We start from the raw sequence: 25,900 nt of genomic DNA on the forward strand, positions 1-25,900 counted from the left end.
TACCCACTGCCATAATGATATAGCAAAAGAAAAAAAAGACAAAACAAATTTTGTTGCTTTAAATGTGTTTTACTATCAATTTCAACGTATACAATACTACAGGGCAGGAACATGCACCTGTAACATCTTACAGTCTCTCAAAATAGCCTCCCAACAAATCCACCACATACTACCAATGCTGTACAAGACACTGAACACCCGTCACCTTGCCATGAGCGAATCATCAGGTCTCACACATCACTGCTTTGCCAATGTCTCCACGTGTTCAAAAGCGTATTCCATACAGTGGATCCTTCAGTTTTGGTTTGAGGTCATCATCGTAAGCTGATAAGTCTGACAAATATACAAATATGGTAGATGCTCCAGTACTTCCTATCCCCATCGTGTGAGCAGATTCCACACACACCTGAAGAATTAATGCACTGTGTAAACATTCAGGACGTTTATCCTAAATATCCCATCATGGGTGTTGTTGCAGGAAAATGCGAGAGTAGCACAGTATTGTGTACTATTGCGTACTGCTGCAATTGACAGTAGAACACTTTGGCATCAATTAACCTTTTTTCCATATTTTTCTTATGCTATATCTTTATGGAAGTGTGTGTGTGTGTGTGTGTGTGTGTGTGTGTGTGTGTGTGTGTGTGTGTGTGTGTGTGTGTGTGTGCGCGCGCCGCGCGCGTGCACGTGTCCAACTCCCTACATGTGATGTTTACACATGAACTAACCTTTCATTTGCATATTTCAGAATTTTTTAAAATTTGTTACCATTTTTGAGACAAAAAAATATTTGCCATGACTTTAACAACGATCCTCATGACGGTGGTGGTAGAAAATCCCTGTTTTCATTACAAATATAAATTCCTAATTACTCATCTTTTATAAGGTTGTTAATCAAAATTGTTTCAATTAAAACACATTAAAAATAAAATTTCTGAGGTAAAAATGAAAAGTCAACTCCTATTTATTTGCGCTGTGTCCACTGTTTTATACCACAGACATGATGTCATGTGAGCTAGAGTGATAAGTGTTGTAAAAACATGGAAAACAATCATTTTTCAGAGCATTAACCACACTGTACAAGTGCAGCATTTTTATCACATTCTTCAAAAAATTAAAGATAGCTATGTGTTAATTTGCATATTTTTATGAATGTTAATAGTCAAATGATGTAAGTATTGTAACTGAATGAAAAAAATTGAAAAAGGTAGTTTTTTCAGAATAAATTTCAGTCATTAATTGCAAATGGTGGCCAAAGACTTCCAGCATAAGAAGTCACACTCATTCTGCTCATGGCCTTGTCAGAGAGGTTGGAAATCGGCAATGATCAATGACATGAGGATGCAGACGGCAATGGAAACCACTGCATTAAAGACACTTAATGTGTATCCACAGGACACGTGGCCTGTAACTGACAAAGTGTCATGATGATCTCACCATTGGCAAAAGATTCTGGAATAGTCCCACCATTTGGATCTCCGGGCAACTGCCGGGTGGGAGGTGACCATGAGAAAAAGATTGAATAACCAAATAAAAGATAACGTTCTACGACTCGAAGCATGGAATGTCAGAATTTTGAAAGTGGTAATGAAGCTAGAAAACCTGGAAATGGAAATGCAAATCCTCAATCTAGATAAAGTGGGGGCCAGTGAAGTGAAGTGGAAAGAAGACAAGGATTCCTGGTCAGATGAGAAAGGGTAATACCAACAGCAGTAGAAAATGATATAATGGGACCAAGATACATTAAGGTTAGGAAGGTATGGCAGAGAGTGAGTTATGGTGAACAGTTTAGTGACAGGGTTGTTCTCATTAGGATTGACAGCAAACCAACACCAACAACGAAAGTCCACGTATACATGCTGATGGCGCAAGCTGAAGATGAACAGACAAAGGAAGTGTACGAGGATACTGAATGGGTAATTCAGTACGTAAAGGGAGATGAAAATCTAATATTCATGGGGGAATGGAATATGGCTGTAGGGGAAGAAGTAGAAGAAAGGGTTATGGGAGAATATGAGCTTGGTACTAGGAATGAGAGAGGTGAAAGACTAATTGAATTCTGCAATAAAGTTCAGCTAGTAACAGCAAATACTCTCCTCAATAATCACAAGAGGAGATGGTACACTTGGAAAAGGCCAGGAAATAATGAAAAGGTTTCAGTTACATTACATCATGAGCAGACAGAGATTCCAAAATTAGATACTGGATTGTAAGGCATACCCAGGAGCAGATATTAGACTCCTATCACCATTTGGTAGTGAGGAAGGGTACAATCACATTTAAGACACTCATCAGGAAGAATCAATGTACGAAGCAGTGGGATACGGATGTACTATGGAATGAAGAGACATCCCTAAAGATCTCCAAGGCTATAGATATTGCAATAAGGAATAGCTCAGTAGGCAGTTCCGTGGAAAAGGAATGAGTATCCCTAAAAGAGCAATCACAGAAGTTGGAAAGAAAAATAAAGGTACAAAGAAGGTAACTGTGAAGAAACCATGTGTAACAGAAGAAATACTACAGTTCATTAATGAAAGAAGGAAGTACAAGAATGTTCAGGGAAACTCAGGAATACAAAAGTAAATGTTGCTTAGGAATGAAATAAACAGGAAGTGCAGGGAAGCTATGGCAAAATGGCTGAATGAAAAATGTGAAGAAATCCAAAAAAGAAATGATTGCTAGAAGGACTGACTCAGCATGCAGAAGTCAATACCACCTTCAGTGAAATTAAGTTGTTTGACTAGTAAAGTCATCAGAAGATCAAAATGATTTAGAAGAGACAACTGTATGGTGCAAAAACTTACAGTTGACCCTATATAACAAAAAGTGTGAAGTCATCCACATGAGTGCTAAAAGGAATCTGTTAAACTTCAGTTACATGATAAATCAGTCAAATTTAAAGGCCATAAATTCAACTAAACACCTAGGAATTACAATTATGAACAAGTTACATTGGAAGGAACACATAGAAAATGTTTGGGGGGGGGGGGGGGGGGGGAGTCTACCAAAAACTGTTTTATTGGCAGCACACTTAGAAAATGTAACAGTAATAAAGAGACTGTCTGTACTACACTTCTCCATCCTCTTTTAGAATATTGCTGCATGGTGTGAGATTCTTACCAGATAGGACTGACGGAGTACATCGAGAAAGTTCACAGGAGGACAGCACGTTTTGTACTATTGTGAAATAGGGGAGAGAGTATCACTGAAATGATACAAGATTTGGGGTGGACATCATTAAAACAAAGGCATTTTTCATTGCCGCGGAATCTTCTCATGAAATTTCAATCTCCATCTTTCTCCTCTGAATGTGAAAATATTTTCTTGGCACCAACCTACAGAGGGAGAAATGATCAAAATAATAAAATAAAGCAAATAAGAGCTCGCATGGAAAGATACAGGTGTTCATTTTTTCTGCTTGCTGTACGAGATTGGAGTATCCATGTAGATGTGGATGCAGATGAAAGATAGCAAAATTAAGAGTGCAATGGGAATTCCACTGTTAATTGCAGCGGAGAGACTGGATAGATGGAAAGAGTACATTGAAGGGGGAAAACCTGACTGGTAGGATATAAGAAAAAACAGGAGTTGTGGAAGAGATTGGGGATCTGGTATTAGAATCAGAATTCAAAAGAGCTTTGGAAGAATTGAGATTAAATAAGTCAGAAGGGACAGATAACATTCCATCAGAATCTTTAAAATCATTGGGGGAAGAGGCAACAAAATGACTATTCACATTGGTGTGCAGAATAAATGAGTCTGGCGGTATACTATTTGACTTTTGGTAGAAAATATCATCCCCACAATTCTGAAGACTGCAAGAACTGAAAAGTGTGAGAATTAATGCACAGTTATCTTAATAGCTCATGCATCCAAGTTGCTCACAAGAATAATATACAGAAGGATGTAAAAGAAAATTGAGGATGTATTGAATGACAATCAGTTTGGCTTTAGGAAAGGTAAAGGCACCAGAGAGGCAGCTCAGACATTGCAGCTGATCATGGAAGCAAGACTAAAGAAAAATCAAGACATGTTTACAGGATTTGTTAACCTGGAAAAACGTTCAACAATGTAAAATGGTGCAAGATGTTTGGAATTTTGAGAAAAACTGGGATAAGCTATTGGGAGAAGCAGGTAATATACAACACTTACATGAGCCAACATGGAATAATAAGAGTGGGAGACCAAGAACGTAGTGCTTGGATTGACTGTAAGACAGGGATGTAGTCTTTTGTCCTTACTGTTCAATCTATACATTAAAGAAGCAATGATGGAAATAAAATAAAGGTTCAAGAGTGGAATTAAAATTCAAGGTGAAAGGGTGTCAATGATAAGATATGCTGATGACATTGCTGTCCTCAGTGAAGCTGAAGAAGAATTACGTGATCTACTGAATGGAATGAACAGTGTAATGAGTACAGGAGACAGATCGAGAGTATATCAAAGAAAGACAAAAGTAATGAGATGTAGCAGAAATAAGAAGACCAAGAAACTTACCACCAGGACTGACAGTCATAAAGTAGGTGAAGTTAAGGAGTTCTGATACCTAGGCAGCAAAACAAACCATGATGGTCGAGCAAGGAAGACATCAAAAGCACACTAGCACTGGCAAAAAGAGCATTCCTGGTCAAGAGAAATCTACTGGTGTCAAACATAGGCCTTAATTTGCAGAAGACATTTCTGAGAAACTATGTTTGGAGCACAGCATTGTATGGTAGTGAAACCTGGACTGTGGGACAACCAGAACAGAAACAAATCAAAGCATTTGAGATGTGGTACTACAGACAACTATTGAAAATTAGGTAGACTGATAAGGTTAGGAATGAGAAGGTTCTACACAGATTTTGGCCGGTTAATATTTGGGCTCCAACCGTCTTGTACCATAAATACAAAAATTTACAAAATTCTGACTGCCATGTGGAGTCTATGTTATCTTTTATTTCTTCATTTCCAGTAATACGTTCCTACATTTTCCTGCTGTGATCTACGTATAGATCACTTTAATACATACATTGATAAGGCAAACCATTATGACCATAGCCCATTGAGAGGTTGTATGCTGCCTGGTGGTGCTGAGGGCACGTGACACTGTAAGATATGAGTGGACAGAGGCAAATGGGGAATCAGTCTAGTTATAAGTTGTTGCAAATGAGGAAAGCTGCCAACTAAAGGGATTTTGACAATGGCTAAACTGTTTTAGCCACATGCCTGTGAGTGAGCAACTTGGAAATGGGCAAAGCTAGTTGGCTGTTTGTGTGCTGTCGTGAGCATCTATGGAAAGTGGTGCTGAACCACGAGTAGGTGACAAGAAGTTGGACATCCATACCTTATCACAGAGGACAGAGATCAGTGGCTTGCCCACTCTCTAAAGCAGTATAGGCAGACATCTGTGGCAGATCTGATAACAGAGTACAGTGCTAGCACAGATACAAGTGTTTTGGAACACACTGTTCAGTGCACAATATTTAACATGGTGTTCCACAGCAGAGGGCCCCTACCTGTTCCCATGTTGACCCAACAACATCAATCAATTATGATTACAGTGGGCATGGGGATATCAAGATCGGACCATGGATCAATGGAACCATGTCACCTGATTGGATGAATCCCCTTTATTGTTAAACCAGGTTGATGTTAGTGTTCAGGCATGCTATCTTCAAAGTGAAAGGCTGCTCGAAAAATGCAGCATGCCACAAATGCAGGCCGGTGGGACTAATATTATGTTATGGGGAACATTGACTTGGGCTTCCATGGAACCTGCAGTAATAATCGAAGGCACTGTGACAGCTGGAACTACTTGATCATTATTAGGGAGCACCTGTAACCCCCTATGCTTGATATCTTCTTCAATAATGATGGCATCTTTCAGCAGGACAACTGCTCTTGGCACAAGGCCAGAATCACACAGCAATGGTTTGAGAAGCATGATAGTGAACTCACCTTGATATTTAGCCCATCAAATTTGGTTTATCTGAATCCGATGAACTCAATTGAGACACTTTTGGTTGTCAGCTCTGCACCCACAAACCAACTGCCCATTAATTACGGAAAGTGTGTGACCTGTACATACGTATCTAGTGCCACAAACCTCTGGATACCTATCAAGTATTTGTCGAATCCATGGCATATCACTGCTAAACTGCGTTCCAGAAGTGGACCAATATGGCTGCCAGTAGGTGGTCCTAATGTTTTGACTCATCAGTGTATGTTGTAAGTTGACCTTGTGTCGTAATACATCTGTTTCTCCCAAAAATATTCCTAAAAGTTTCCTTCTGTTTTCATTTCTTTGTGTCACCTACATATTTTAGTAGAAGCTCCTTTGTAGATTGCTACATATGGGAAGTGAGACGTGTCCAGCTTGGAGATTGTCAGTTACACAGAACAAATATTCTGATTTTAACTGTTTATAACAATACACACATTGAACAATACGTTACAAGCAACATGAGCTTATTCCTTGAAGTCATCTACATTAACTATATGACTACTATTGACTAGCATGTCACTGTCTCTTAACTGAAGCACGCAAAGGAAAAGGGTGTGTGAATCATTTGACATTATACTGAGACATATCAATTCTTATCATATGCCTGGTGCACAAATTTTAATTGAAAATAAGTGGTTTTATATGCTGCCAGAAAATAGGTAAATTCACAGTACAGGCCTGCACAGCACCACGAATAAAAATTGTGTCCTGTAGGATACAAAGCGATGTCATTTCTGTGTCCGTATTCACTGGCAGGGCTACCACAACATCTTTCTTATTATCTTTTGATTGTAATAGAGAGTGACATTGTAAGACTTAATACCATTTCCAATTGGGCTTCTTATTTTAAAAGAAATTGAATGAAACTTCTTTTTTGTCAATTTCATTTTATAAAAGTACAAATATGATGACTGACAAAAATAAAAACTGAATGCAAAAGGAAAGTGCACTGTGCATGAGGTCATGCTTACATTACTTAATGTGTCCAATTTAACAAACACGTGTTCATGGTAGCGGTGCTTACTATGACCAAATAAAGGAATGTAAGAATATTCACAGAGTAGCAGAGCACAAAAAATATGTATTAGTTCATCTTGGTAACAATGCTGTCCTTGGTCAGCAAACAGTACAACATTAGGGCTAGAAACAACTGAACACAATGAATTAAACAAAAAGTGTCTGACAGGATTTGGAAACCATACAAAACCTAGATCATGTTGACTGTAGCATAGTCAAGAGCAAAAAAATTAAATGCTGGGGAAAACAATCCTGTCGCTAATGTGAGCTGAATAGTTCTGTGTGTTATGCAGGAATGTTGTCAAACCTCTTAATTAGCCATTGCCAAAGAGCAGGCAAGACACACTACATCAGTACATTTGTTTGCAAGTAGATTGGGGACCATGGTGTGTGATATCTCTCCAAGATCATGAGGGCACTGGTCTCCTCAACATGATGATGACGATGATGATGATGCCAGTTACAGTCAGTAACAGTCAACTATGGTCTGTAACAGTCGATAGGTAGGCCACATGGTAGCAAATCACTTGCCAAGTCACCCCCCCCCCCCAAATCCTTGGTTGCTTACAGCAAATTTTGCACCCCTACACAAACAAATCTTTGTTGCAACGCATGTCCCATGTGTATATACTGATTTATACTAATTTTATAGATTAAGCCTCCGTCAGTTGTGCCACCTACTAAAATAAATTACATAAAAAGCAACAGGGACATTCTGGTAACAAATTCCCTGTGCCATAATGGTATGCATAAGATTCTACTTGCCTGATTGGAAATACAATTACTAAATTAATTCACACACAAAACTTCCACACAGTGCACAAGCAAACAAATTAAGGAGTTCAAAGTAAACTTAAAATGGTTAAATGTAACCAAGCAAACATAAAATGGGGTTGAAAATATATATAATAAAGTAAAACTCAATCTCACAAAGTAAACAAGCAGATTAACAATAAAAAAGTTATCAGAAAAGAAAGCAAATAAATTATAAGAGGTTTACATTTACTCAACATGCCTTCAGTCTCTCAAGCTGCAGGATTTTTGCCTAGAATAAAAAATAAAAAGAGACAGGAATTAATATTCAAAGTTTTTTTTGGCTGAAGGCATAAAGGAAAAAAAAAGGTCTTCAACAGCTCCTGTACAATTAAAAATAAATAGTAACTATGTAACATAACTTAGCCAATTACATCTGCTTCTCTACTGTAGCAATTTCTAGATAATGAAGACATGCACTGTAATATTTACAGCATCGTAAAACAATCAGCAATATAACTGACAACAGAAAGGGTTAAAAAATTACCAGGTAGGTCATAATCAAAAGTTCAGCGGGCACTCTTTTTTGTTTTGGTTGTTCTCAACATCTAAAGCACTAAACTAATGAAACCTACAACAGGAAAACTACAGTGAAATATTGATTCACCTCAATGTCAACAAAACAGCCCATGTACCTTAAACTTTTAACATCACACATAACTTTGCATTAATGTTAGTGCCCACATGTGCTGCAGAAAAGTTTGCTAGCATAGGAGCTATGGTCAGCTAGTATTCCTAAGTGTGACCCATTTACGTATAAGATGCTTGTTTACTAGGCAAGAACTGACAAAATTGTAAATGTGGAGGGCAAGAAGCTTATGTGTTCCCAAATGATTTAATTTTGATAAGTGTTTCAAGAATTAAAAAAAAAAATCTACAGGGTTTTTAACTTAAAGTTTTTGAAGTCATATACCATACACTGGTTAATGAGTAAGGATAAAAATAATTTAATGTTGCACAAAATTGTAGGAGCAAGTACGGCAGACATATTTAGATGGTGCTTATTTTAAATACAACTGTTATTTGTGCTTCATGAAGATAAGCATTGATAAAGTTTTTTTGTCAGGAACAGATACTATGAGGGTTCTATGCCTGTATTATACTCAATGTCATAAAAACAGATACCAACCAGCAATTTAAAGTATTTTTTTTTTTTAAACATTTTATTTTTCCATGCCATTATCAGTTTCAAATTTTCATTCAGTCAGGTGGCTTCATTACAAGATAGACTGCTAATCAGATGCTGATTGTTAATTTTGGCATGGTGCTCTATCTTGAAAATACATTAACTAATAAATATGAATACATCTTGAAACTTCCTGACAGATAACAACTGTGTGCTGGACCGAGACTCGACTCGGGACCTTTGTCTTTCGTGGCAAGTGCTCTACTGACTGAGCTATCCAAGCACGACTCATGACCTGTCCTCGCCTCTTTAGTTCTGCCAGTACCTCATCTCCAACCTTCCAAACTTTACAGAAGCTCTCCTGCGAAACTTGCACTCCTCATAAGAATACATCTTCTCTGGAACCTGCTTCACTTGGTCTTCCTCAACCCAACCTGTCTCCTTCCTAGACATGGACATCCACCTATTTGGTAGCTCCATCTATACCTCTCTCCACAATCACCAGCAGTACTTGTGTTTTGACAGCTGCCTCCCATTCCACACCAAAAAATCTCTCCCATATAGCCCTGCCACCTGTGATGATGTATCTGCAGTGACAGCAGTTCCCCTACCCAGTACATGAAGGTCTCACAGAAGCTTTTGCAGACAGGCACTAATCCCCCTCACCTCAACATACTCCACAAATGAATATCCTCAACACTCCCAATCCTCGAATCATCCCCCAAATATCAGCTGAAATGCAGCACCCTCCTAATCATCAAAGACATGAGCAATAAACCATATCCTTCACCAGGGTTTTGATTATCATCAAGCCTGGAAATGTGGGATAACATACACACAATTCTCCACACCCTTCCTAAAGTGGTACTCCATCATCCACACAACCTACACAAAATCCTGGACCCAGCCGTCTCAATCCATTGCCACAATGATCACACTCCTGTGAAATACCCAGGAGCAAGACCTCCCAAATTCACCCATCCAGCATGTTCTCCAATCCTGTCCTCGCCTTATCCTATCCCATCAAGGCAGGACCATCTGTGAAAGCAGCCATGTCATATACCACTTCTGCTGTAAGTTCTATGAATCATTTCACTTCGCCATGAACACCTGCCAGCTTTCCACCGGAATGAGTGAATGGGCACCATGAAGAATAAAGTTGACCAACATACTCGAGTTCAGTGGCTGCTTCACAACTACTGCCATCTTGAGGCATTCCTTTCTTAACTATGTATATGAGAGTTATCCGTGCAACACATCCTTCGCTTACATTATTGTCCTGGCCTCAGTCTCCACTAATCCACTGTCCCCACACCCCCTGCCCAACATTTTCGCCTTCCTCTATCCTGTGCACCCCCCCCCCCCCCCCAACCCCCAACTCCATGCATAGTGCACCGCATCTCACCTGCTCCAGTGTGTGTGTGTGTGTGTGTGTGTGTGTGTGTGTGTGTGTGTGTGTGTCACTTACCTTGCCAGGTCACCTCTGCCACCTCTCTTCAACTGCCACCTCTCCCCTCCACATCCCTATACTGCACATCTGCTGCAATCATCTGAGCTGCTACTAGCTACCTGTCCCCAAACTGTTCACCCAATTCTCACTTTTTCTCCTGCTACCCACCCCATCTGACACAGCCCCACCCACCCCAGTCCACTTGCTGAACTGCAGAACCAGCATTGTGTGTCCAGCTGGCAAAATGTAAGTGCACAGGTGTGTGTGTGTGTGTGTGTGTTTTGAAAGAGATGGGAGTCTGAAAAATTCATGTAATTATCTGAAATTTTTTTGTGTGCTTATCTGTCATGCAATGATAGCCTGCCCATTCAGTAAATGTCTATATTTTATGATATCTCAAGTGAACATAACCTTTTTGGTATGTTGTAAACATAAATAATAGAGCAAATTGAAGAGTCACTCTTGTTACTACCAAAAATTCTTTACTGCTTATAGCTTTGTTTACAACATCCAGAAGTAATCAAAATTATATATGCTGAACTCATTATGAAGGAAAATTGTAGCACAGACAACAGAACCTTTGAGTAATTCCATTGGAATTTGTGAAATTTGTCAAAATACTTCTCAAACAAACTTTAAAAATTTATGCAACTACAATCACAAAACCTCTTGACATACTGTGCAGTCCTAAAGCATCAACTGCATACTGACTGGCACAGTGAGATGAAACAGCATCAAGAAGACAGTGACCTATATGCCAATGGCAAGAGCGAGCAGAGCCACACCTCCAGGAAGAGAGAGTTCAGTGCCCCAAGTCAATGCTAATTTAACCAGCTGTCTGTCGCTGGTCAGCACAGTTCGGTCACAGACTTACAGAGCACCAGTAATAGCACGCTGATGCTTAGCCTGTGTTCTGCTTGTAGTATTAGTGAAAAGTACTTGCATGTAGGATACACAGGAAGCATGTTATGTTTATTTTCTTTTTAGTAACAAAGTGTTACATTAATCAGTATTTGATATGTACAGATCATTTGGGATTCCTGCCACCAGCCATCACAGCTTCTGTCCTTCCTTGTTTGTGTTGGTGCTGACTCCTACAGTAGCCAAAAAAACATCAAGTGATGACTACAGAACCAATGCTGCATTTGCTCTTTGCTGCTTTGTCGCAATGTCTCACTAATAGTTCTCTCTTTTTTCCTTCAGATGTAAATTGCTACTAACTGTGTTCTTTATTGAAGACTAGCCACAATGCTTTCGCCGTGTGTGTACGTATAATTACTTGACACTCCTCTCATTAAAATGGTCTCTAACCCATATCCTCCTATGCCTCCAGTTGCTGTCAGCTTTGATCTTTAGCAGTTTATTCAGCTTCAGAACAACCAAATGCTACAGATAATGATGGCAGTCCAGTGGCTCATTAATGCACGAGCTGCTGCTGTATTATCTTCACCACAACAGCCAGCAACATCCAAGGCATCCTGCATTGTGCATTTTGCCATCTGAGCTTTCAATGAATAACAAAAGGATCGGAATGGGTACTGCACTCAGTTCAACACTCACTGTGCTACACATCAAGTGCAACGTACTGTGATACTTTCTTATTTCTAGTCAATGGCCAGTACAGGAGTTTACTGCCTTGCTCAGAAGTTATTCCTGATTAGAAGGCCACGCTTGCTAGTTTTTGAAGCATTGGTTTCTGCCCCCTCTACATATTACAAGGATCAGGTACAGGTTGCTGCGGTTCGTTACACATTCTTTCGACTGTGGAGAAAGCCAGAACAGACATACCATCACTGGGTCACTGAACTTCATGGTCTGACACAACAGTGTCATTTTCAATATGTCTGTGGACAGTACTATAGTGGTGCAATGATTCATGATGCAATTACATATGATGTAACAAACAGTAGGATTCATGAATAAATTTTCAAACATTCTGATCCTACTTTGAAAAAAGTGTTACAAATCATTGAATATCAGAACCCATGTGACAGTGCCATGGAAAACTTTGAGGTAGCTCCCGTCTGCAGTATAACGCAAAGTGACAAACAGGTACGGACATGTGACTGACCATGTGCACAAACAGGCCACTGCACCATGGACAGAGTAAACAAGTGTTAATGAGTGTCTCTGCTACAAAACCATGTTCCTGCTGCTTTTCCATGCAGAAAAGACAAAACTGCTCTATGCAGAATGCAACTTGCTTAGCTTGTGGGAAGCCGGGTAACATATAGTCTGTGTGCTTGCAACAGAAAAAGAACTCCACCCAAGTTTGCTCTTGTAAGAGCAGAGCACCTTCTCACTCAGTACTAGATATGAACAGATTCAGAATGTGTCTTCTGCCCACCCAAGTGCTTTGCAAATATAGTGAAACAAACTGTTTGTGAACTTAGTCATTGCTGGACACTGTGTGTGACTTCCGTTAGAAATTACATTGCTTAATACGCTACATGTGAACAGTTGGGTGTGAACAGTTGACAAAATCTTGCACACAACTTATCGCGTATAATGGTCTGGACCTTACAGTGCTTGGTACATGTAGTTTGCCTGCCATATTCCAGTCTCACACCAGAGCAGTGACATTTACAATTTTGCATTTGAGAGACTGTCAAAATATTTTTGGATTACATTCTTCTGATTTGTTTGGTCTTTGTATTCAGGATGATGTACTTTCTGTTTCTGGTTTCAACCCAATAGACAGTATTACTCAACTGATTGCAGAGTTTCCTGATCTATTTTCTGAAGAACTAGGTACAGATAATAATTTTGGGGCGTACGTTACAATGAAGGACAAAGGCCAACTTAGATTTTTATGGGCATGTTCCACCCCTCATGCACTTAGAGACAAAGTTGCAAGAAAACTTAAAGAATGGCAACACAATTGTGTTACTGCTCCTATCCAGACTGGTCAATGGGCTTTCCCCTTAGTCATATTGCCAAAGACTTCTGGAAGACTTCTGGAAGACTTCATCTTTGGATTCACTTTAAATCCACTGTGAATCCAGAAACAATAATTGATTCTTATCTGTTGCCTTGCCCTGTGGAGTTAATGGACATGTTTGGTGCAAGCTGCTATTTTTCAAAAATTAGACTTACATGATACGTATTTGCTAATTCCACTAAATGAAGAGACAAAGTGTTTGTGGTCAACACACATTTATGGTTGTTCAAATTTTTGCGCTTACCCTTTGGCAGTGCTTCTGTGCTTGCCATATTCCAACACTACTTAGAACAGCTTACTGTAAAAGTTCCGTTCTGTTCAAATCACTTCAACGATACTGTGGTGTCAGGACATACACGGGAAACATATCAGTAGCCTTTGTACGTTTTTTCAAGTGCTTTCAGATGCAGGTTTGAAGTGTTGCCTGGTCAAATGTGCCTTTTTCAGACCAAAATTCAGTATGTAGGCCAATAGCAAAGGTGTTCATCCCCTTCAACTGCAACTGCTGACTATCCAGGACCTCCTTGCCCCATGGAACATGACAGAACTGCAGTCAGTTCTTGGGACGTTGAAATATTGTATCTGGTTTATACCCAATGCAGCTCAGATCGTGCCTCTGTTGCATCATTTGCACCAGAAGAAGGTGCCTTTTGTTTCAACCAAAGAGTGTCAGGATACATTCCAGACACTCAAAAATGCCTTGGTGATGGGCAGATGCCTTGTTATTTCGATCCCACGAAGCCTGTGGTTTTGCCAGTGGACACTACTTCGTACGAAATCAGAGTTGTGCTCTCACACAGATTTGGTTCACAAGACAGGCCAAATGCTTTTGCTTCCAAGTAATCAAACAAGACCCACTGTAACTATTCCCAAATCATGAAGGAAGCACTCGCTATTATCAGTGGTGTTCCATAGTTCACCATTATGTATTTGCTGCTAAATTGTCGAAAACTGACATTCTGAGCTTGTGGCTGTGTACAAAATATAGGTTGACTCTTACATAGAAAACAACAGCAACAAGCCACTTTTTGCAATGTTATTTATTTATTTAAATAGTGCTGTTATTGGTTTTGAACCAACAGTTCATGATAAGATACATTTTACGATAGCTTTCACTTTATGTTTTTCCAAATGACGAAATTTCCCTCGGGTGGTGGTGCCCTACAACTAAAACAAGATGTGAGACAATGTATTTCTAACTGTAATTGTGCCCCAAAATGGTTTTAAATGATCTAAATTACTGTGAAGATGTTTTGGTTACAATGTAAGTAACCAAAATATTTTCATTGTAATAATTTGTTTACAGCATTTAAAATTATTGTTTTTCTCAGCCTCAGATCAGACAAATAGTATCATGACTGGTTTTGACTTCTTTGTATCATCAGAGGTTTTGAATCTGTTGCATACTAACTGCCAAACTCAGCAGGTTAAGAGAGAGACACTCAATTATCAATGCACCTCTTGGCTTGTTCAGTTGAGTTGCTATGTAACTGATTCAAAGCATCTAATGATTACTTACTTAGAAGCAGAAACCGATCACAATACTATTTGTGTGACTTGAGGTGAGAAAACAAAATGAATTTTGTTGATGATAATTTTAGTGAATAATTTTTAGACCAAGTAAAGTAGGCTGCCAGGTCTACATTTTTTTCCCTTCTTGTGATGTAGAATAAATGCGACAATGTTCCAGTTTTGGTTCATCCTGGTCGTCTGTAGATATTCTGTAATCAAATTTTAAGTATTTCTTTTATATTACTTTATCCTGTAACACCATCATCCTTAGGTGCCCTTATTTCTTCGTAAATTGAATAATTTCATTCACCTCATCTGGACTTTAATTTTAGAAAGTTGTTATTTTTATTATCAGTAATCTGCATTCCTGTTTCACCTCTTTAACTACTCACACATTTAAAGATATCTACAATGTGATGTCTATCCCATTTTCATTTCTGTTTTAGCTTCTCCATACTCTTAATGTTCTAAATTATTTATTTTATCGTATTTTCATTGTGTCTCTTCACCATCTCTCCAAGCCATTTCCTGCATCCCTATTTCCTCCTTGCTCTGTTCCACTGTAGTAAAACTCATGTTCTTACATTAACTCTATTTGATTTTCATTTATGTTGCCGCAGATCTGGTAACCTTATTATATCACATTTGGCCTTATTTCAATTACTCTCCAACTCCACTAACCTCTCTTCAGATCTTAGTGTTCTGCAAATAAAATGCAGTAATGCAGTTTGGATTCCTAAGGTCCATGATATTACATATTTAACAAAACTTTGTTTAGCAAGATGCTTGCACCAAAGTAGCCATTACCCGAATTTCCACTATCAACTACTTACAATATTTCTTCTTTCACACCTTATAATGGATTATAGAAAACAAATATGCTGTAGTTATAAAGATCACCTGGAATTCCCAGTCTATGTCATCACTTTCACTCACTGTTGGTATGGCGCTATCAGGCTCGGATTCACTTGGTGGTATATATTCTAAACCACACTCTGAAATGAGAAAACAGCAAAAGTCAGCTTTCATAATTGAATCATTATGCACTAAAGGTAAACTAAAATGATTCTATGTTTCTCATTTACAAAATACTCTGTTCAACATTCCATAAAAAAGACCACAAACATTCTTCTAATAAATATTTACAATACTACAGTATTTTCAAAAAGATTAATCTGTTTTTGCAAAACTATATCTCCTGCATGAATGAAGGTAGAAACTTGGGGCGGATTTTGACTTGTGCATCAAATCCATAAGTTTGGCTTCGCCCAAACGCATCTAATGAAGATAGTCAAAGTACAGCAACAAAATGAATTTTTGGTTCTCCAGATCAATTCAGTTATAACTGTGATTGATTGTCAAGATTATGGGTCTGAACCTCCTACAGCATATGGGCCAAACAGATCTTGCATTGCACTACAGGTCACCAAGGTCGCTTGATCTCATTTTATGAGATTTTTATTTTGGTAAGGGCTTGTGCCACCCCTTCAAATAGTGTTGGATGAACTGCAATGCCACATTATAGCAGTACTGAGTGCAGTAACTGCAGACATGAAAATATAAAATATGTTTGTCTGCGCTCTGGATGTCTGTTGAGCATCCAGTGCAAGGCACATTGAAAATTAGCGAAAAGTGAATGAAAACTGATTCTAAAAATAATTGTAAGTAGTACCACAGGAAGGTATGAGCACGCACATGTGCAAACTTTGCAAAATAGGATGGTTCTTTTAAAATTAAAACTTAGCAGCCTTACGCACTGTTTAAAATTTCACAGTTTACGTTGGTATAATATACAACCAGTTGCTGCTTGCATTTGACATGATTTATTGAACTGCTAACTAGTTTTCAAGTGACACCAGGCACACCATCACATTGGGGGTTACAGGAACATAATATTCTGGGCCATCTGCACCTGATGGGGTGGTGATTTACAGGCCCATGATAACCTTAACAAAAGCTGAGAAAATGAAGGTTATCAAAATGAATTTGTCATGGATATGGTGTGTGTGTGTGTGTGTGTGTGTGTGTGTGTGTGTGTGTGTGTGTGTGTGTGTGTGCGCACACATTGGTGAGCAGAAAGGGGGAGGATGAGGTGGACAGAGAAAGGGGGAAGGAGAAATGGACAAAAAGAGTAGGGGGAGGAGGTGATAAGAGCTTGGGGGAAGAGATGATGAGCAGAGAGAGGGCGGTGATGAGATGGTCAGAGAGAGAGTGGGCGGGCAAGAAATGGTTGGAGATAGGGGGCAAAGGAAATTAAAAGAAGCGGAAAGAGAAGATGGAGAGAGGGAAAGAGTGGGGAACAGGAAATACACAGATAGAAGTGGGAAGGTGAGTGGAGAGAGAGAAAGGGGGGAGGGAGAGGAGAAGGAGAAGACGTGTGTAATATATCCGATATGTGTCAAATGCCTATGCCAACAAAGCTACAGGGAAAGAGCTATACCAACAAAAACTGCCAATCTAAATCACAGTTATAGTTAATCATCCACAATAAATACAAGGAAGTTAAAATTTACCTCTAGTTTCTATTTTCATTCATGAGGAAAACATAGTATTGTGAAATTGAATTAATCTTTATGAAACATCTAATATCTCTCCCAAATTACACAATATGTGTGCATAATATATTTTGAGGACATCAACTGCTCTAGCTCATGTCAAACTTTTTTTAGAAAAAGTATTGATACTAGAGGGCAATACTTCATAATAAAAGTAATAATAATGAAACTGCTGCTGCTGATGATAATAATGAAACATCTTGACACTTAACAATATGGGAATTTGAGGAAACAAAAATAAACCAGAAAGAAATTTCCTGACAGATTAGAGCTCTTTGCTGGATTGGGACTCAAACCCAGATCCTTGCCTGGCTAACTTGGTCAGTAAAATCGTTGCCCATAGAATGAAAGGTTCTGGGTCTGAGACCCAGTCCAGCAGCTGTAGTCCCATACATACAAAAGACTTTCAATTTTAACCTGCCAGAAGTTTAAAAAAATGGAAGCTTCATACAAAAATTTTAGTCCTACATAGTGCATCCTGTTCACAAATTTAAGGAACATAGCAATTTTGCTGTTTGGTTATCTGAGCGAATACAATTCACAAGAGAAAAAAATAATGACATAAGTGGAGATCACAGCCAAACATAACAGTTCAATAACAAATTTCCTGCAATTGCATAATTCAACTGAATAAGACAACTACAAAACATTTAAAATTTATTTTTCTCTTTTGAGCATAAATTAAACACAGTACCTTGTGACAGAAATGTAACAACAGCTGTAGTTCCTTGTTGTACTATGTTGGGAGGTGGGTATCTTAAGGAGTCTGTATCTGCTAATAACTTTTTCAAATGTACACAATGTCCAAGGGAGGTTGGCAGCTTAGACAGTGATTTATTTCCCCGAACATCCAAAGATTCCAAATGTCTGAGTTCATTGAACTCACATAAAATATCTTTCAGTCTATTGTTTGATACATCCAATGTATTTAATAATTTGAGCTCAGATACAGTGGCAGGAAGCTGTTTTAAGGAGTTTCTGCTGAGATTCAAAACCTGCAACAAACAATGGATCTTCAAGCAACCTGTCAAAACATACTAAAAGTCACAGTATATTTTAGTGATACATCCCATTCCTTGAATGAGAGGTATCACATCCTTAAATACACTTGTCAGAGAAAAGGTGTTCATGCCTGAGACTAGTTGATAAGTGGGGAGCACCCCACTGGTGAGAAGTATTTTAAATGGTAGGTGCTGATACCAGAGGTAAATGATCCAGTGACTGTACGGAAGTGGATAGCAGTCAGACAACCCTACCTGCTGAGGAGGAGATAGGAGTTCCATGGAGCAGATGGTGCAGAAGAAAGAGTTCCTTGAAATCTAAGAACGCTAAATGTCAAAGAAAATAAATGTAGTGTAGCTGTTAATTATCAAGTGGAATATCATCTCTGTTATGAATGCAGTACAGAGAGGCAGTATAAGAGCTGCTAGCTGTCCTCATTTATCATGTGCTGAGTATTAACTTTGAAGATAATATAAGAAAGTGAACTGAATCTCACTTCTTATTTATGTGGTCGAGTGAATGAGAATGAGAAGTTATTTTCAGCAGCTTTATCTGCAGCCAGTAAGGAGGTGAAATCTGAGCAAAGTTGGAGGAAGAAAACACATGGATTCAGGGTACAGACTAGATGGACCCTGATTAATATTACTGAACAGTGAACAAATATTCAATAAGCAAATACTTTGTACATACAAGGAATATTCAGGTGTCAACTTAGTTATGCATTTGGTGCATGAAGTGAAGTATAACAAACCATCACATAGGCCAAGCCAACCTGAAACACTTCAATAAATAAAATATCCACACATCAAATATGTGAAAGCATTCCTGATCAAACAATGAACTCAGTATCTTTGCTATATGGTGAGTAGCAACTTTCCTTTTCATACCTAATGTTAACAGCGTTCCTGAATGTGACAAAATGCATTCTAAGGCAAAATTGTGGACAGTTCTATTGGTATCCAGATAGTGAGCAACAGAAATCTGTCCTCAAAACTCTTTAAGAAGACAACTAGGTAAGAGTCAAAATACAATGAAAAATCATCCTTTTTCTGATTTATGGGCACTGTTTCCTTCTAGAACAAATATCTTTAAATTCATTCATGTTTCCTGTTAGCATTGCACTCATCCTGGAATTACCCTGGCATACAATAATTATCTTCTATATTCTGTGGCCATAAAACAATGCATCAACAGTATTTCCATTCCTTTAATCGATATACGATTCACAGGACCACATTTCTAAAAACTTTCAGAATGACTCCACGGAGACTACGAAGACTGTCTTCAGTTGTTGCAGCACTAACTGCAGTCCACCTGTACAGAATGTTGACTAGTGGAAAAGGGGGACACACTGTTGTATTGTATGGTGGAATCACTGGTTATCGTAAGTTGAGGCCAGGATAATTTTGGGAGCAGAGTGTATGTTATCAGGATAAATCCCATCTTCAAAGTTCAAAGAGCTGATGGTGGAGGCTACCTTTGATGTGGAAGGCTACATTTTGGGCAACTGCTTGGAGGTGTTGGTCATGCCAAAGATAAGAATCACTTCATTCACTGGCTCTCCGCCATCCTCACCCCTTTACCACCTGGATCCCTGCTTGTCACTGTTGATGTCACTTCCCCATACGCCAACATCCCTCATGCCCATAGTCTTGGTGAAACTGAACACTATCTCTTCCAGTGTCCTTTAGACTCCAAATCCACTAGCTCATTCTTTGTTCACCGTATTAACTCTATCCTAATACAAAGCTACTTCTCTTTTGAATGTTAAGGTATACAAACAAATTTGCAGCACAGGCACGGGCACCCACTTGACATCCTCGTATGCCTACCTGTTTATGGGCCATCTACAGGAAATCTTCCCAGACTTCTAAAAACCCAAAACCCTGGCTGGTTCAGGTTCACTGACGATGCCTTCATGATCTCTCCTCATTCCTTCACACCCTCAACACTTTCTCTCCCACACATTCCACCCTGTCCTCCTCAACCCAACATCTTCCTGGACACTAACCTCATCCTGTCTGATGGCTCCACACATGCCATTAAACCCACCAACTACCAACAGTACCCACATTTTGACAGCTGCCATCCCTTTCACACCAAAAAGTCCTGGCCATCCCCAGGCCTGCAGTGACAAGAACTCCTTTGTCCAATATACTGAAGGAGTTGAAAAGGTTTTTACAGGGAGGCACTTTGTGTAGAGTTGGTTGCAAGTCACTAAATACTCTCATTCTCAAATACTATGTGAATATAGTCTGGCTATTTGTGTGTCATGAGCAATGCTTCCTTTTCATCCCCCATCCCTTTGGAAGGTACATGGCTCTTTCACCAAAGTGGTTCTTTCCAGAGAGTAAGTTATGTGTGCATCAAGTTTGGTCACGATCGATCTAATTGTTTTGGAGGAGATGTGGAAAACACACACACACACACACACACACACACACACACACACACACACACACACACACACACAATGTATTTTATAATATGTATGGATGTGTAGGTTGTATGGCCAATTTTAGCTACCCATATAATACACTGTTATCAAGAAGAATAAGTAAATAATAAAAATATCCTGAAAATGACCACAAACTCATCAGGTGGCATAACAGAGAAAGCAGCTGTTAAAACTCAGCAGCACTTGCGGGACTTTTCTAAGGGCTAAAGCTGGGTTTCCAAGCTGAAATCTATGAGCCTACATCTTTGCACCACTCCCCGTAACAGACAGCAACTAATATGCATTAGTGATAGGGTCTGAGTGTTTTTAAAGGAACTTGATATTGTCTAATTGCAAAGTTAACAATTTTTTACATCAGCAATGTATGTTTTTTGGCTGCCTATAGATTACTGAATATACTGGGGAGGGGGGTGGAATGCCACACTTGGCAGTGAGCATGTGATTCTTCATCCCAATTCATGTCGTAAGTGTACCTAGCAAAATCTAGCCCCACCAATAGGTTTAACAGAAATACAATTTAAAAAGTGAGGCTATGCCAACACCGTAACTGTGTGAACAAGAACAGGAAGCACAAACTCTGCACTGTGCCAGAGCCTTGGCATTAGCTCAGTTGAATGAGGCAGCGTTGCGGGGAACGGATATGCAGACTTACCAATGTTTGAGTTGCGTTCGTGCCAAACCCAACCCCCCCCCCCCCTCCCCTCTCCCCACTTAGTTAAACCACTACGCTGTATCCAATTTATGCCTCCACTATGCGATAACTTGTGTATCTCTTTCTGTCTATGTCACCTTTATTTAAGCATTAAGACATAATACAAACTTCTTACAGACATAAATGATCACTCTGGTACATCCACAACAACATTGGCTGTATCCAATAAGGCTCAAATTATGCTATGCATAAAAATTCTATTCTCTACGTCTGACGGCCATGCTTATCCTCAAAGAGCCAGTACGTACACATATGAGCAACATGCGCTTTAGAGATGATGTTCAAATGACCACCCTGCATTTGCAAACACTTTGCCACTTGCTGGATTGTGCTTTCCTGGACCCTACACAATCTTCCTGCGTGCAATATTGCTGAAGCATCAAGCATGCAGACTATCAGGCCGTGTACATCCATGGGTGGAGTACTATAAACTTGTTCCTTTAAGTGTCCCCACAAATAAAAATATAGTGAATTAAGGCTCAGGGAACATGGAGGCCAGTACACTGGACCTCCATGACAAATCAATTTCCTTGTAAATGCTTCCTTTAACTTCATAATGTACCTATTCTTGCCACAAAACTTTCAAAGCCTTACTTATTTCCTCTACTACGTAATTTTACAATTTTTTGAAAATATATTGCTTTGGCAACTCATTCCTACATTTATCAGAAAAATGTAAGGAGATATTGTAGGACGAGGTGGATAAATGGTATTATCCCAAGATAACTTGGGCTCATCACAAATCTCTGCAAATACTTGTTACAACACACTGTTTATTAAAAAGATGATTTTTTTTATTTAAAGATACAGATCAGATGGTACATACAAACGAAAATCACCTTAGAATGGTATTATAAACTCGTTTCTGCATGACAGATTCTGAAGTAGGATGTGATGCACAAAGGGACCTGGCATTGGGGGCAGTAGTATCATATTTCCCTCCAGATGAACTTCCCATGTGCATCCTGTTTCTAGGAGCAAATTGTGCATATTCATGTCAAACTGTTCTTCTTCTCTGTCGGCTTAATACTTCTGGAAAATGCCTTTCTGTCAACCGAAGAGGGTGGTGTGTTCATCCCGGTCAGCCTGGCTCAGGAGAAATGGCACTCCCTTTGTATTTCTCAACTATTTTTTCCGAGAAGGTCAACATAAATTCCAGTAATTCCTGCTTCCCTCCAGACATGCCACACAAAATAAAAGAATTCCACACAGGAATTTCCAGGAAATGGACAAAGATTTTTATTGTAGTATGTCTTGCCTTGCTTTCTGGTATTGGATATGATGCCATTCTCTGATCAGCTCGGTCCACTCCTCTCAAGCAAAAGCTTTGGCTTCATTATTTTCTTTGACCTTTTCTCAGTCTCCATCATACCCATAGTGTGGATAGTTGAAAGAAATACCACATCTTTCTAGTCTTTCCGACGCAATGCTACAGCTTTTCCTCATTTTTCACCTGCAACTTCACTGTTCTGTAATTTTTTTATTTAGGAGAGATTGTGGCATGTCTTTTTGGGTCATTTTTACTGTTCCATATCTATCGCTGGATTTCAAAATTAGAAAATCTGCTAACTCTGGGGATGTGTAAAAGCTATCTGTCATTAGACAGTAACCTTGCTTTAGGAGTGGAAAGTGTCAAAACAACTTATTATGACACTGGAAAATCTGTAAAGTTTGAATCCAGCTTTCTCCTTTCCCCCCCATAAGTAATCAGGGACCACATGTATCTGCTAGATGATTCACACAGCATGTAGCATTTGATTCCATATCTTGACATTTTCATCAGGATATACTGTATCCAACCCAGTTGGCTATTGTGAAAAAGTAGATCTTCATCCATCATAATGACCCATTTAGGAACATATGAAGCTTTGATTTTATTTTCAAGGTGCTGGTAAACTGGCCAAATTTTGTTGAGCCAAGGATCTGTGTGATTTGCAGCATCATACACTCCATTACAAGAAAAATGAAGATACTTTTTCATTTAGCAAAACATTTTGTAAGACATTACATCATTGAAAAATGGAGTTGATGTGCTTGTCTGTTGCATCCAGTCCATCTGCAATTCAGGTTTGTGAACAACACTTTACAAAATGGTTAGAGCAAGGAAAAGAAGTTCTTCACATGATGGTGGCAAAACATTACATCTAGTGGTTGAAAAACACTGACTGATATATTTAGCTCTTTCCAACCGAATCATTTCCACCAAATCCCAATTAAATAAGTGTTCAAATATTTCAAGTTCATAATCAGCAAAAGGAATCATACAGCCAGGATTAGCAGTTAGCAGTAAATGGAAATCTTGGTGGAACACAATCATTTTTATCCCAAATATGCCATACTCTCACAATACATATCAGTGTCTTCTTCATATTCTTCCTCACTTGATGAAAGGTCAAAAGAGTCATCACCAGATTCTGAAACAGGGATGTCTTCCCACTGATCTTCATCACTGGAATAATCACTGTTCATTTTAGAATACTGCAAGCAGATGTAATACTGTAACAACTGCACCAACATGCTATAAAACAACACGGTAATGTTGCAAAAACTACACAAGCACAAGCCAGTAGCAATACACTGCAGCAAAACACTAACAAGTGACAGCAAAAGGAATTACAATGATTATAATCTGGACACTGGTGCTAACTATCAGCAGTGAGAGAAACTATAATGTTCATAATTGTGACGTTGGTACAGGAATGCATACAATTTGGAGGGTAACACTTCTCAGCAAAACAGTTAAACCTGAAGATAATCAGTTAGGAGGTTAAATACGAGGGTAAGTTGCACAAAAAGTTCTCGGTTTACTTGCCCTGTCAAATTTGGATAAAATCCAAAGCTTTCGATGACCACCTACGTAATCTTTGTCAGGGGTAAAACTAACTGTCATGGACTGGTGAGGCTTCCGCTTTTATAAGCAGTGGAGGGCTTCTCATTGGCTGGATGACATCACGGTGAAAACGGCGTGTACAGAGGTGGCGGCCTCTATGTTTATAGATTTTGTTTGCGCGCTTTATCCAGCGTTGCTTGCAGCACCATCCATCACAACAGGCGGAGAACTGCGAGGAATGTAAGAAGTCTCCCTCTGCGCTCTTTCTTTATCAACTGCGCGCTTCCATGCATTGATTAGTGCATATCTGGAGTCTCTGTTGAAATTATTTTAACATAGTCTAATTTCAACTGCTTCCCTGATGACTGAGTCCCAATAGTTTGAAGTTTGAGCAAGTATTCTTGTTTTATTGAATAAAATCTTATGTTTATTTAACAAACTGTGCTCAGCCACCGCTGATTTTTCTAGATACCTGTATTTCAGGTAATGGATCCAACTGTCATATGATAAGTTATTGTCAGTGACAAAATGATGTCCTATTTATTAACAACAAAAACTAGGGAACGGATGTCTAAGAAATCAAATAGGAACCTGATGAGGATTCGAACCACAGTTCCATAGTGGATGTGGATTTGCTGTCCCAGCAATCTTCTCACTGAGCTACGATGGTTGGTATGTAGTGTGGGGTGATACATGTTCCTTTGTACAGTGTTGCCAGCTCCTTGTTTTCATACATGTGTTTTCAAAATGCATCCAATCTGATTTTGCTTGATAAACTTTTGTCTAGAATCTGATGAGAAATTGCATTCCATCTCCAAGTGCAACATTTTTTCTTCACTGTGTATTGATTTAGGAATGTACAAAGTCATCATGTCACTATGCTTATTCTATTCATTATGTCACTTCATTTTATTCTTGTATTTTTTAACAATTTGTCTTTCAGCAGCAGCACTGTAGCATTATGACACCATTCCAATAGATTATAATGCACAACTTGCAAATACTGTCTTAAGTTCCATCTAAACTGCCAGTTATAGTGAGTGACACAAAATACTCATACATGATTAATTAACTTACATTAGAAGGGGTCAGTTGACAGGACATGTTCTGAGGCATCAAGGGATCACCAATTTAGTATTGGAGGGCAGCATGGAGGGTAAAAATCGTGGAGGGAGACCAAGATATGATATACTAAGCAGATTCAGAAGGATGTAGGTTGCAGTAGGTACTTGGAGATGAAGAAGCTTGCACAGGATAGGGTAGCATGGAGAGCTACATCAAACCAGTCTCTGGACTGAAGACGACAACAACAGTGTTATCACTTAACTATAGCAGTAAAATCTCCAGAGCAACATCCTAAAATTCTGAAAAACATACTGACCCATGCAAAAGGCCTTTTGAGATATTTGTTACCTTATTTTTCTGGACACATCAAGAACGATATTCTACTTCTGTAATATTGTGTTTGGTAGCTATGCAGAGCTGTAGCAGCAGTTAATAT

At 39.0% G+C, this 25,900-nt stretch overlaps 1 protein-coding gene across 1 annotated transcript in view; it reads right to left on the reverse strand.

Annotated features, from left to right (window-relative positions):
• The window catches only part of LOC124796392 (E3 ubiquitin-protein ligase LRSAM1-like), a 178,339-nt gene that overhangs the window by 108,899 nt on the left and 43,540 nt on the right, over positions 1-25,900 (reverse strand). Inside the window, exons 4-6 of the mRNA XM_047260561.1 lie at positions 18,092-18,392; positions 15,743-15,837; positions 8,016-8,045 (exon numbers count right to left, since the gene is read on the reverse strand). Coding sequence (XP_047116517.1) covers positions 8,016-8,045; positions 15,743-15,837; positions 18,092-18,392 — 426 coding nt within the window. The remainder of the gene's footprint in view (positions 1-8,015; positions 8,046-15,742; positions 15,838-18,091; positions 18,393-25,900) is intronic.

Source organism: Schistocerca piceifrons, chromosome 4 (genome assembly GCF_021461385.2).
Source record: "Schistocerca piceifrons isolate TAMUIC-IGC-003096 chromosome 4, iqSchPice1.1, whole genome shotgun sequence".
NCBI lineage: Eukaryota > Metazoa > Arthropoda > Insecta > Orthoptera > Acrididae > Schistocerca > Schistocerca piceifrons.